The 12,742-nt window shown below is 36.6% G+C and overlaps 1 protein-coding gene across 1 annotated transcript; it reads right to left on the bottom strand.

Annotated features, from left to right (window-relative positions):
• Positions 1-460: 460 nt before the first annotated feature.
• LOC133526246 (short-chain dehydrogenase/reductase family 16C member 6) lies at positions 461-10,522 on the bottom strand. Its single transcript, XM_061862784.1, has 7 exons — positions 10,377-10,522; positions 7,188-7,467; positions 3,148-3,263; positions 2,338-2,457; positions 1,805-1,966; positions 1,221-1,420; positions 461-778 (listed from the first exon to the last, which is right to left on the bottom strand). The coding sequence occupies exons 2-7, from the start codon at positions 7,456-7,458 to the stop codon at positions 676-678; spliced, it is 972 nt and encodes a 323-aa protein (XP_061718768.1). The 5' UTR covers positions 7,459-7,467; positions 10,377-10,522; the 3' UTR covers positions 461-675.
• Between the last annotated feature and the right edge of the window lie 2,220 nt (positions 10,523-12,742).

Below are 12,742 nucleotides of genomic sequence, written 5' to 3'. Positions count from 1 at the left end.
AACCAACAATTAAATCGTCACTGTGTAAAACATAGAGAAATAAAAAGTACATAGAGTGCTCACTCCATACACCAGTTTTGGTACCAAAACGCTTATTATTTTCGTAGTCGACATCTAGCATCGAGTAGCGGAACTCTCAGTACTGCTACAGTACTAGTCTAATGCTCGACGATTTACCGCTAATATTATAACCAGAGTAACCGGAACTCTATTTTCAACTCCTACGCTTACTCTGGTTATAATATTAGCTGAAAATCGTTGAGCATTAGACTTTTTGTTTGCCGCGATATCTATTGTCGAGTAGCAGTACTGAGAGTTCCGCTACTTGACGCTAGATGTAGACTACGAAAAGAATAGCATTATTGGTAACAAAACCGTTGTATGGAGTGAGCCCTCTTGGTCTTCTTAATTTTCTTTGGTAAAACATAGGAATTACAACTTGGTTACAATGAAACAAGCATGCTATTAAACCTCTGTATTTAATAACAGTTCAGTCTTCTAAGTTAATCCTAGCATAATTCACTCTAAAGATAATTACAAAATTTCAAGCTAAACCCATTACCAAAGTCATAATTCGTCATTTGATTTTCTACTTTATGACATGGTCATAAAGTGTAGAATCAACTTCGCTTAGGTAACCTGGCTTGCCACAAGCCCACAACAGTCATTGGTCAGTTAGCCGCCAGCCACTCTCGGTTTCCGCTTGAGCTCCATCATTGACTGGGGCCCCTTCATCACGCGGTGCATCAGGTCCCAGCACATTTTCGCCGGGAGCAAGCTGGAACAAGAAGTAAAACCTCTGAAAAACTGTAACCTAATTACGGTTTTTTTTTATATAGATCGTCCTTTTGGAAAATTTGTTCAAAATGTACCTATCTTATTTCACCCACACGTAAGAAGCGATTGACGTTTAATTTATTAAAGTCGGCACAGTAGATTCGATGTTACCTACGGTATGATGGAATACGCCGTAAACATACCTAGTCATCCACATACCTACAGATTCTACAGAGGTTGCTATGCTAACTTTATCTCTCTTCCAAGTCTTACATGGATTTGCCGTAGGGTAAAAAAGTGAAATATACTTAGCGTAAGTAGTTGAAACTTGGTAGAAAATCAGTCTATTCAGCGGTTTTTAATTTGGAACTTTCTTTTCAGGTATTTGAGTTCAAAACTCGAATTTTTACTTGCACAAGTACGCGGGTACATAAACTATTAACCATTTAAGTGGGAGGAGGTATCGCACGGAGCCGGGCATGATGCAGTTGACCTCGTTCTTGCGGATGGAGTCGATCATGGTCTCGGCCACGTAGTCCGGCTCCAACATGGGCATCAGACGTGGAGTCACGCCGTCGAACATGCCCGTGTTGATGTAGTACGGGCAGACTAGGGTCGCGTGGATCGTAGTGTGGCCGTGTGCCTGAAAAAAGACATATTTTTTTATGTCAGCCAACATATAGTATGAATAATCTGAAAAGATTTTTTGGCCTCCAATGCGACGTTTCTTCATATAAAAGCGTCACTTTTGACACTGAAATATGCATATCGTATCATTAGCAAATTGTTGGCGTATCTTAAAATTCGAATCGGCCGAAATTCTAATAAATAATAACCGTGCCGCCATCTCGTTAGTCCGCTTATCACACTAGACTAGACAATATTCCTAGTAGTAACAGCCATATTATTTTTAATTTTACATATTTGCCCTGATTTTTAAATCCAGTACTATTAGTAATTGTAGCTAGGATTTTCGTATCTGTTACAAGCGGTAACAAATCGATGGTGACAGGCGAAACATTCTTACCCTAAGTTCAGTGAAGAGGCTCTCATGGAAGCCGACAGTGGCAAACTTGGTGGCACTGTAGTCCGTACACCGGTAGGTTCCGAGCAGTCCCGCTACTGAGCCCACCGTAACAATGTGGCCTTTGCCTGTCTCGATCATCTCAGGGAGGAAGGCTTTTACCGTCTGAAATATAAGTTAAAGGTATAAAGCTTAAACGAGTTTGTACCTATGTAGGTACAAACTTGTTACGTAACAAACAACACAAGTGTTTGAAAACTTCAAACGATGACACTTGGGGCCAGTTGCACAAACCACTAGTGACGGACTGATCAACGCCACTCAGCAGGCAACTTAGGTAACTACTCTATGAAATTTCCCATACAACAAAATCTATCGAACAGGCGGTTTAGTGCAATGGACTCTTAGTAAGTCTTTGAAAGTCTATGCAATTATTTTTACGACTCAAAAATGAGGCTCAATATTATTTCAAGATAACATTACATGTTTTAATGACAGGGTACCCGTAGTTATAGGCGACCTTGTTCACAACTCACCCAATAATGCGAGAGGATGTTGACTTTGTAGGTGGTTTCGATGGCCGAGTCGCTCAGATCCAGAAGCGTTTCTCCAAACACGGTGCCTGCGTTGTTGATGAGGACATCCACTTTCCCCACCTTCAAATAATGTAAGTTGCATTAGTTACAGTGTACATTTACATATTTGTTTGCATAGTGACTTCGACTCGTGAGGTTTTAAGAAGAATATGCACATTGAACAGTCAGCTGCAGATAAATCAGATGGAGGCGATAACTACTGGCTTGCGATAGTTGCGATGACCGCTAAGCGCTAACCTATAAGTAGGATCTTGTCAGTAAGTTATTGTATAAAACAAATAAATGGGTGCATAGCAGATATACATATAGGAAGTAAAAAGACGAACATTTCTCTTTGTGGGATCTCTTCCAGCTAACCTCATAAAATAATCTAAATATATACCTTTTATTGCTAATATACGTATTGATATTTACAACATAACGTCTATTAGGTAATACGCGTAGATACCGAAATTTGCAAGGAAGAGAGGAATGTGTGTGTTGTGGCCAGATCTTAGATCATATGGCAATCATTTCATTAAATGATTGGTTGGCCACATCATGAAAAAGTTAAACCTAGTCTAACCATGCCATGAAATGATGGCATTTCATGAAATGATCTAATTTTACGATCTGACCATGACAAATGCATATCGTTGCATGTCGAATAGAGCCCGGTTTCATATTTTGATAATATATATATTTTTTAAGTTTCATAGTAGTAGTTGTAGTTTGATCGTAGTAGTTGTATACTATTTAATTTAAGATTACCTCCTTCTTCACCTTTTCAGCGGCCGCGTAGACGGCGGTGCGGTCGGCTAGATCCACGACGTAGCTAGCAATTTCGTAGCCCTCCATCGTCACATCTGCGCACGTCTTCTGCAAACCTGGCAGGCACATATTCCAAATTTTACTAACTACCAAGTTTAAGAGTCAAATATATTCGTCCGGTGTGAATATTCTTAGAATGTTGCAGTTGTGACGCAAACTATTTTCCTAAAAGGAAAAAGAACTGGGGCAACACCAAAAACAAGATTGGTAATGATTGATTGATTAAGTTATCTATCTAGTTAGTTAGTTGGGAGCTCCTAAAATACTAAAATGTCATATAAAATGTTCTGAAATTCGCATATTTACAGAATTTCCGAGTTAATTCCGATGAATAAAAATAATCGGACAGACAGATGGACATGACGAATCTATAAGGGTTCCATTTTTTGCCATTTGGCTACGGAACCCTAAAAACACCTTATTGATGGCGATGTAGCCACAATGGGGACTAGTCTAAATTTAATATCATTATTGACAGATATCAAAAAGTGCTTTACAAAAACTAGGTTTTACGAAAAAAAATACATAAAAAAAGGATTTTTTTTGGCGAAATTAACCTAAACTACAGTACAGTATGGGATTCTTCAAAAAAGGAGTGCACTGGTTTTTTAAGGGTCGGCAACGCGCATGTTATATCTCAGACTATCTAGCATGAGTTGGGTTCTCGCGCTATAATGCTAGTCCATACTTGCTAGCAGGTGTGGTGTTGCAGGCGTCCATAGGCTACGGTGACTGCTTACCATTAAGCGGGCCGTATGCTTGTTTGCCATGGACGTGGTATTAAAAAACATCATATTTCATGTTTGTTTTGGCCTCAGAAATGCGTGGTCAAAATCCTTCGGGTTCGTCGTGAGCAGTGAGCACCTTGAAGTTGGGTAGTTTTACGGTACTAGATTGCTTTGGGCGTAGCAACATCTTAAAATTATAATTACCTAGTTTCAAATTAACTCAGTTAAAATAAACTAAAAAATACTTTAACAAGTTGATTTATCATTAGATATCATCACATCAAATAAGAATAAAATGTAATAATTAAAGCACTTAATATTAGCAACAATTGAGCACCTTTAAGCACTAACTTTCCAAGAACTCTTGTAGAGTATATGGACATTCAATTGATATGTAGATACAATTTTAGTTTATTTACGATAGTGGGGTAATTGGTTTTATTCCTTATGTTCTGAGGTATTCGGTTATAGTTTGTCATTGACATAGAGTAAGGGCCTTTATTGAACATTTACAGGTTGGGCTTGGACTAGGTTTGTAACGATGACATAGATTATGAATTAACGTTTTTACTTTTTGAGTTTTTCAAATAATATTTGATGTTTTCTCAAAAACTTGCAGGTCCCCAGTATGAATAGCGATGTGAGGTGGAGTATATAAAATTTAAGAAAAGTATTACCTGCAACTTTCATTGTTTCTTACGTTACAGATAGCGTAAACATCTTTTTTTTTTGTAGCAACAAATTGTTGACATTTACTCTAATGACACACAAAACGATTCCATACTGAAGCCAAGCTTGAGAAAACGCATTATATGCGCAGGTAGCGGTCTTTATGTTTGTATTTATAAGTATTTGCCTAAGGGCATAGGCAAATCTCGACAACTCGACAATAGAAAATTTATCTATGTGGGCTTTCCAGTTTACATTTTCATCATAATACAAACAAAATTAATCTCTAATTGTGGCCTGAATTACGTAAATCAAGTTTGTTTTTTTGTAGGTTTAAAATTGTGATCTTGAAGCCAAGGTAGAATTGTGTTAAATATAGTGTCCAAGGTGTTTGTAGCTTCGTTTGTGTTTATGCTAGGAAGTATTATAGAAATGTCATCCGCGTAATGTAGAGATTTAATGTTAATAGAGTCTAGTAGTTTTGGTAAGTCGTTAACATAAATTAGAAATAGAATGCAACTCAATGCGCTTCCTTATGGAATAGAGCAGGTCAAGTTTAATGTGGATGATCCGACTTTAATTAACGTTGTTGTGTCGTCATCGTAAAAGTCTACTTCTACTATTCGCACGAACGCTTACACCGTACAGGTTATAAGAATATCATGCCTGTAGGTATGTATATTTCTTTAGCACGTGTAGTTCAAATTGCTTGATAGATTATAAAGATTGAGGGGTTGGTAGTTTCGTCTTAAACATAAATGTACCTATGTATCTACCTAGGACGAGGGTGGGTAGAAATCAGGTGTTTCAAATTTATATCCATATTTATTCATATATTTATTTATAAATTAAACCAATTTTACAGTTTTAATTACATTGACTATATGTATATATTATTTTGTAAAGACAAGCCTTACGGGCACTACGCAGCTCGATCGTAGGTGTTCGTTGGTGCGCACATGTTCGCTCGGCATCATTATGAATGGGATTTTTAGTCCCTCGCGCGACATGTTCCTATGAGTCACGACAGTTTGAATTCGATTAATGACAAAATTATAATATATATGAAAGCAGAAACTTAACGCCTTTTAAAAAGGCAATGAATTTAAGTACCTAATAATGATTGTGTGCGACAAACGAGCAACTTTTAACAGTTGTGTAAATTACCCGCGTCTTAAATTTTGCATGAAATTAAATTTAACACTAAGGTTCTTTCTTAGCTGTTATTTGTAGTTTCGGATATACATATAACCCTTTATAGCTAGGGCAACGGTCTCAAAAAAGACCATCCTGTAACATCATCTTCTTATTTTTTTATTCTTGTAACATAATTTTTAGGACTAGATAGGATAGATTGGCGATGGCGATGGGGCTTGACTTGAGGATTTATTTTTAGTCTTGCCCGTTAAAGGGATAATTAATTATTTTAACCCGAATTCCAATGAATCTCGTGCCGCGTAATTATTTCTTGTAAACAATCTCAGTTACTATTGACTTATTACCCAGTCTAAGCACGCGAGTTTAATTTATTACAATCACTTAATTGCCATTCATCACAGCCATATAATGATAAAGTATCTCGGAAGTTACCTATCTGTCGGAAATCTGTGTCGTTGTGTTGGTTATATTGTCAACACTGAATTTTTTCAAGTTGCTTATTTCATTAACTGTTGTTCAGTCACGTACGAAAATGTGTCAAAAATATGTATACACTATCTTTATATATGGGCAATAAAGCCGTGTATACATATTTTTGGCACATTTTTCGTATCGATATTTTCAGACGTGACCGTACCTACTCTAACTAGTTACTTAGATTATATCTTTTTTTTTTTATACTACGTCGGTGGCAAACAAGCCTACGGTCCGCCTGATGGTAAGCAGTATCCGTAGCCTATGTACGCCTGCAACTCCAGAAGAGTTACATGCGCGTTGCCGACCCTAACCCCCTCCCACCCTCGTTGAGCTCTGGCAACCTTACTCACCGGCAGGAACACAACACTATGAGTAGGGTCTAGTGTTATTTGGCTGCGATTTTCTGTAAGGTGGAGGTACTTCCCCAGTTGGGCTTTGCTCTAGATCTAATTAATTATTATGTTTATATATACAATATCGACAAGTAGCGTTTAAATAAATTATACAAGGCGACCCTAATTTCTGGACATTCTAAAACGTACATGTTGATTGAGAAATTCTTACTAATATACAAATAATTACGACAGTACTACAGCATTTAAGGTCACCCTACATTAATAATTAAGGTTGTAAATTATTGTGAGTTCGGGCCCTATATTATTATTATTATTACAAGCAGAAAGCTAAGAATAAATTTAAAAGTGGAAAAAATACTGCCTTGGATGAAATTTGAACTCACGGCATCTGGATCGATACTCCAGCGCTGTGCCAACTCAGCAACCAAGACCTTATCCATAGCCAGCGAATCTTTCTACCATATGGGTCTAGGGGACCCTAGCAACATCTACCGTAAGAGCCAAAGAGAGTTTACAACTCACACAAGGCAGTATATTTTCCACTTTTTAATTTATTCGGCTCCTATCTTGGCAGAGTTTCATTCAAACATACCTTCCTTATTAATGTCCCAGACGACCACCTTAGCTCCCAGCCTCGCCAACTTGACAGCCAATTGTCGACCCACACCTCCACCGCCGCCAGTCACCAATACAATATCACCCTTCAGGCTCTTCATAGGTCTTATTGCATTGGGCACTAAGGTCCAAAATAGCGACTCCATTATGTAGTAACATGATAGAATGAAGAATAGGACAGTGTCCTTTGCGATATCGAAAATTTTCGACATCTGTGAGTGCGGGTTTATTTTTGTTCCTTCTAACATTTTCGTGTTCTGAAAGAGAGACAATACATTGTTTTTAAATATACCTACACTTGAAAACTTAAGTAGTTAATAAGCCTACATTTCTGTTTTTGCTTAAGGGCTACAATAATATATATAAGGGCTATAAAAATGAGCGTAAAATTATTTATACCAACTTATACTAGAGACGAGTAAGACGAGTTAATAAAGTAGATATAAAAGGTATCGTGTAATAGGATAATAAATATTAACATTGGCAATAAAAGTCACCTAAAAGTAATGGTTCTCGTGTAAATGTTTTGTTGCGCAAAATCAAATTGTCGTTTCGAGACCCGAATTATTTTAATTGAAGACATTCTGGGTCACCTTTTTCGTGTGTGAAATATTCAGCGGACCACGTAATTATTTTCCTCAATGAGTTGTAATTTAGTCCGGTCAGTGTCGTAAATAAAATAAAAATATTTGTAAAAGTCACCTGTTTAGACTTTTTGATACATTAACACACTTATTTTATATACACACCTACTTCATTTGTAAAAATTGAATAAATAAATGACGCGAGTAGATTTTAAGTTTAATGTACTTCTAATAGATGTTTCGTTTTGAATCTTTACACGTGTTTAAGTATAATACAAATGATACACAATATAGTAATCGGGCACCAAGTACGGTCGTCAATAATTAAGTGTATCAAAGAGAGGTATGGGCACTGTGAATCTCATCTCGCTTTGTGTGGTAGGGCACAGCACAACGGATGTCATTCCAGATCTAGAGCCGAGCCCAACTGCGGAAGTACCTCCACGTTACAGAATCCCGTAGCCAAATAACACTAGACCGTGAGGTCTATAGTAGTATGAGTATGAGTAGTGGGGTATGAGTGGTCATAGTGTTGTTTTCCTACCGGTGAGTAAGGTTGCCAGGGCTCAGCGAGGGTGTGGAGTGTTAGGATCGGCAACGTACATGTAACTCCTCTTGAGTTGCAAGCTTACATACGCTACGGAGACTGCTTACCATCGGGGCCGTATGCTTGTTTGCCACCGATGTAGTATATAAAAAAAGTGTGTTATTGAAATGAAATTTTTGCTATAAATTTATTTTAGATTTAAATGGGCCCTCTGATTACGAGTTCGCCGGACATCTGCCTGTCAGTTATTCGCAAAAGCTGACAATCGCGAATAACTGACAGGCCGATATCGTCCGGCGAACTGGTAATTAGTGGGCCCCTTTCGAGTGGTCAGATAAATGTGTTGTTGGCGCACGCAATGCGAGAGCTGATTGCATTCATAATAACACCTCTCTCTGACATTGTGCGAGTAGTTGTAGTTATATTGCAGCAGACAATGGTGCAAACCAAGAAACCTAGGCTATCGGATTTCCCTCTCTAGGGGCGTAATCATCATTACCGGAATGGTAACTAGAACGTGCCTGCGTGTCTAGAATGACGCTACGTGTGACCCCAAACTGAGGTAATATCCTCTAATTTGAGTTTTAAAATAACAATGTAATAACTAAAGTGTCTGCAATTAGGAAACTAACTAACTACGCCAAATTTGATAATGCGTTTAGCATTTATGTGATTGTACTACAATTAGATCTTGTACAACAAAGTGCGCAAAAATATATGAGAGATCTTATGAGGCTACAAACAAGACTGCGAGATATTTTTGCGGCCTTCGTTGTGAAAGATATTATAAGGACTGTACGCAAATAAATATATTATAGGGACATTGGACATTCTTACACAAATCGACTATACCTTAAGTCCCACGGTAAGCTCAAGAAGGCTTGTGTTGTGGGTACTCAGACAACGATATATATACCTATATATATATATATATATATATATATATAATATGCAAATACTTGATGTTTTCTATGTATTTAACAAATACTTAAATACATAGAAAACATCCATGAATCAGGTCAGGAACAAATATCTGTGCGCATCACACAAATAAATGCCCTCCCCGGGATTCGAACTCAGGACCATTGGCTTCATAGGCAGGGTCACTACCCAATAGGCTAGATCGGTCATCAAAAGTAGAGTCGTAAGTATTGTTTAAGCACATTTGTTATTTTGTTTCTGACACTTCTCGACAAAAATATGTTAATAGTTCTAAGTATTTCGCAAGACGTAATTAGTAGGGTACCGATTAGGGAAATAATTGGAACTGATAGAATATTAAAATACCTATGAGATTACTTTCTTAACGGTTTATAATATTACTCGTAATATGAATGTGTCATCAAAATTGACGAGCAGTAGAAGGGCAACTCAACGAGTTTGTTTATTCTTAGAAAGTAGACGAAAAGAAAGTGGGTCCGCCGGGTCTTAGCATCGTTGGTGTCAATTGAAATTGCTTTATATAGTGTTTCGTATTTTCTTATGGCCTTTGAACACCGTAAACATAAAGTTGGTCGTGTTCTTTTTGATTTTTGATCGCTTGGTAAAATCCGTGGGCCAGCTCGAAAGCTTAACAATAATTTTTCTTTCGAATTTAAATTATTGAAATAACTAAATAAGCCTAATAAGTAAAATTATTTTTTCTTCATTAAAAATAGGGAATGTATACTTCACTTGACTTGCATACTCGTACATTTAGTTTAATTTTTAACAATTACTCACACATTACAATTTTGACACAGTTTTAAATTATATCTAAATACATAACGATGGTATATAATAAAAATCATGCTCTAGATTTTTTGCAATATCGATTTGACCGACTTTTTATTACACGGTATCAATAATTAATACCTTTTTTTTTCATTATTTATAAACACCACTATTTTATGAATTTTATTTTCCCACAGGATATTTTTCAAACAAGTGAACCAAAAATAATACTTAATACAGGCATTAAACTGAATTTAAATAAAATACTTCAAAACACAGCTTCTAAATTAAACCCTTAAATAAAACTAATACAACATCATACCTTCGTCTGATTTTCCTCAATGAAAAAATCCAAAATATGAATCGCACACCGTTATCCACTCTCGCGCAAGTCCCGTGCGTGCGCGGGCGGTCTCGGTTGCGACTGGCTGCGCCTGCGTCGACTTACGAGATCGCGGACAATACGGGAACCTACTTTTTGATTGGACTGCACTCTAGAGCAATGACATTGGGTCACTTTACAAAGTGTCAATACATGGTAATTGCTTTATTAATGATCATTGATTTTGAGTGTATTTAAGAAATAGGTTCGATAACTGCGCTCAGTCACAAGTTATTTTTCTGAAGTGATCTAGAGCTGTAGTTCTTATTTATTATAATTAATCCTCAATATATTCAATTGGTCCTTAAATATTCGTGCCTCCCGAAAGTAAACGCATATAACGTACCTATTGTAAGCAATACCTGCTTGTGTCGACTATTTTTATTAATTTACTCCATCTTCGTCGTTTGTAGTATCGATGTTCTTCTACTTAATACTTAGTCTCCAAACTGCATGATACCTATTTCGCATTTGAATTTCCAGGTAGGTATTGAGGTTTTTGTAATATTTCTGTTTGACGGATATCCATATTGGTTAAGCAAGTAGGAACCTAAAAAATAATTGTGTTTTACGATATAAATAGATGTCTCTAAGCGTTGCTCGGCCGTAGATTTCCTAATGGAGGTTTTGAAATCTTGACGGATATTCATATTGTCTAAGGAAGTAGGCGGTTACCTAAAAAATAGTCATATCCACGATATAACTCAATGTCTCAAAGCGTTGATCGGCCGTAGTTTGGTAGCGCATTTTGCTCCACTCTCAGAACTTTCTCCGCAACGGTACTCGATGCACGTGGTTATCGTCTCCGGGAAACGTATTCAAGGTCAACTGAGGACGTTGCCCTATTCATACTAATAATGAATTATGTTTTTTTAGAGCCACCCCTTGCTAGCGTCACCCGAGCGTTTGCGTCTAGTCTAGTCTATGGCTGCTGCTCGACGCAACGTTGGCGCACCTGCGCAGCGATATTCCATATTCCATAGCGCTAACCAGACGTCGACCAAAGAGTACTAAGTATATTAGGTAACGCCGACGCCCAAAAGACGCTAATGTTGGGTGGCCCTTATATGATGAAACCATGAAAGATCTCCAATTAAGTACCTATCGTCAATTAATACCGATGTTTGCGATGTTTGTGGTATTTTGGTCTCGTTTTCCTCGCGAGTATTTTAAAAATAGTCGTGTCTCCATTTAGTCGCTGGACCACTCCAGAACTTCAACTACTTAGTGATATCTTGAGTCTGAATATCTTTATTCGTCGTAATCGTCATTTTTTTCAGAATCTCTGAGGTACATTGATTATTTTATTCCAATACTCGTAGCTCCACGGAATCCAAAAATTAGATGATTTGTAAATTATTTGATCTAAGCGAGGCCTTACTAAACTCTAAACTCATGAAATGTGGCCGTCCATGCCTAAAGGGTCCTTATGGCAGGTATTGACTTAAGTATAGATCCTAAATCTACGTCCCATAAAAAAAAGTCAAACCTACACATGTTAAAATTGTACTTTTGAAATCGTTAAAAGAAGTTTGAAATTAATTTTAAGTATGTTCCCATTGGAAGTTACATAGATGATGATTGATTATGTACCTCAAGGTGTTATTCTTTGAAATTAAGTAAGTTATGTTTTATTTAATTTGACTTCCAGGTCGTGAAAAATCTGCCTTTGATTAGAACAAGTCGCTTATAAGAACGAAATTAAGACAAAAAAAAATTTTCGGACTGGTTTTTTAATATGTTGCAGTTTGAACCATAGTATATATTTGGATATATTGGAATTCACATCTTGCATCTTGGATACAAATAAAACCACAAGGTTTACAAAATATATTTAAAAAAATTAAAATGTCATAATTTATTTATTTAATCTTTATTGCACATAAGAAAACACACTGTACAATAGGCGAACTTAATGCCGTAAGGCATTCTCTACCAGTCAACCTTTAGGCAAAGCAGATAAGTTGTAGGCGGTGTAAAAACATGAGCTATAGATGATATAATTAGGTACATGTACGAACACAATACAATCATAAGAAATACACAAACATAAACATACATATATACTTATAAATAATAATTACATTTTTTATCTTCTATAACAATATCAATTTTTGTACAGTGACTTCTAAATTATATTTAATCAGTATATAAAGGTATCACAAAAGCGTTATTTATTCTACAAGTTTTATTTTTCTATTTATAAACGATTTGAATTACATAAAAATCACAAATTCACTCCCATACATTTGGGAGAAGGGTTCTTATGACCAATCACAGGCAAAAATTATTGATGATTACAGTAT

The sequence above is a fragment of the Cydia pomonella genome, chromosome 16, assembly GCF_033807575.1.
Source record: "Cydia pomonella isolate Wapato2018A chromosome 16, ilCydPomo1, whole genome shotgun sequence".
Classification (NCBI taxonomy): Eukaryota; Metazoa; Arthropoda; class Insecta; order Lepidoptera; family Tortricidae; genus Cydia; species Cydia pomonella.
This window is presented reverse-complemented; position numbering and strand designations above follow the sequence as displayed.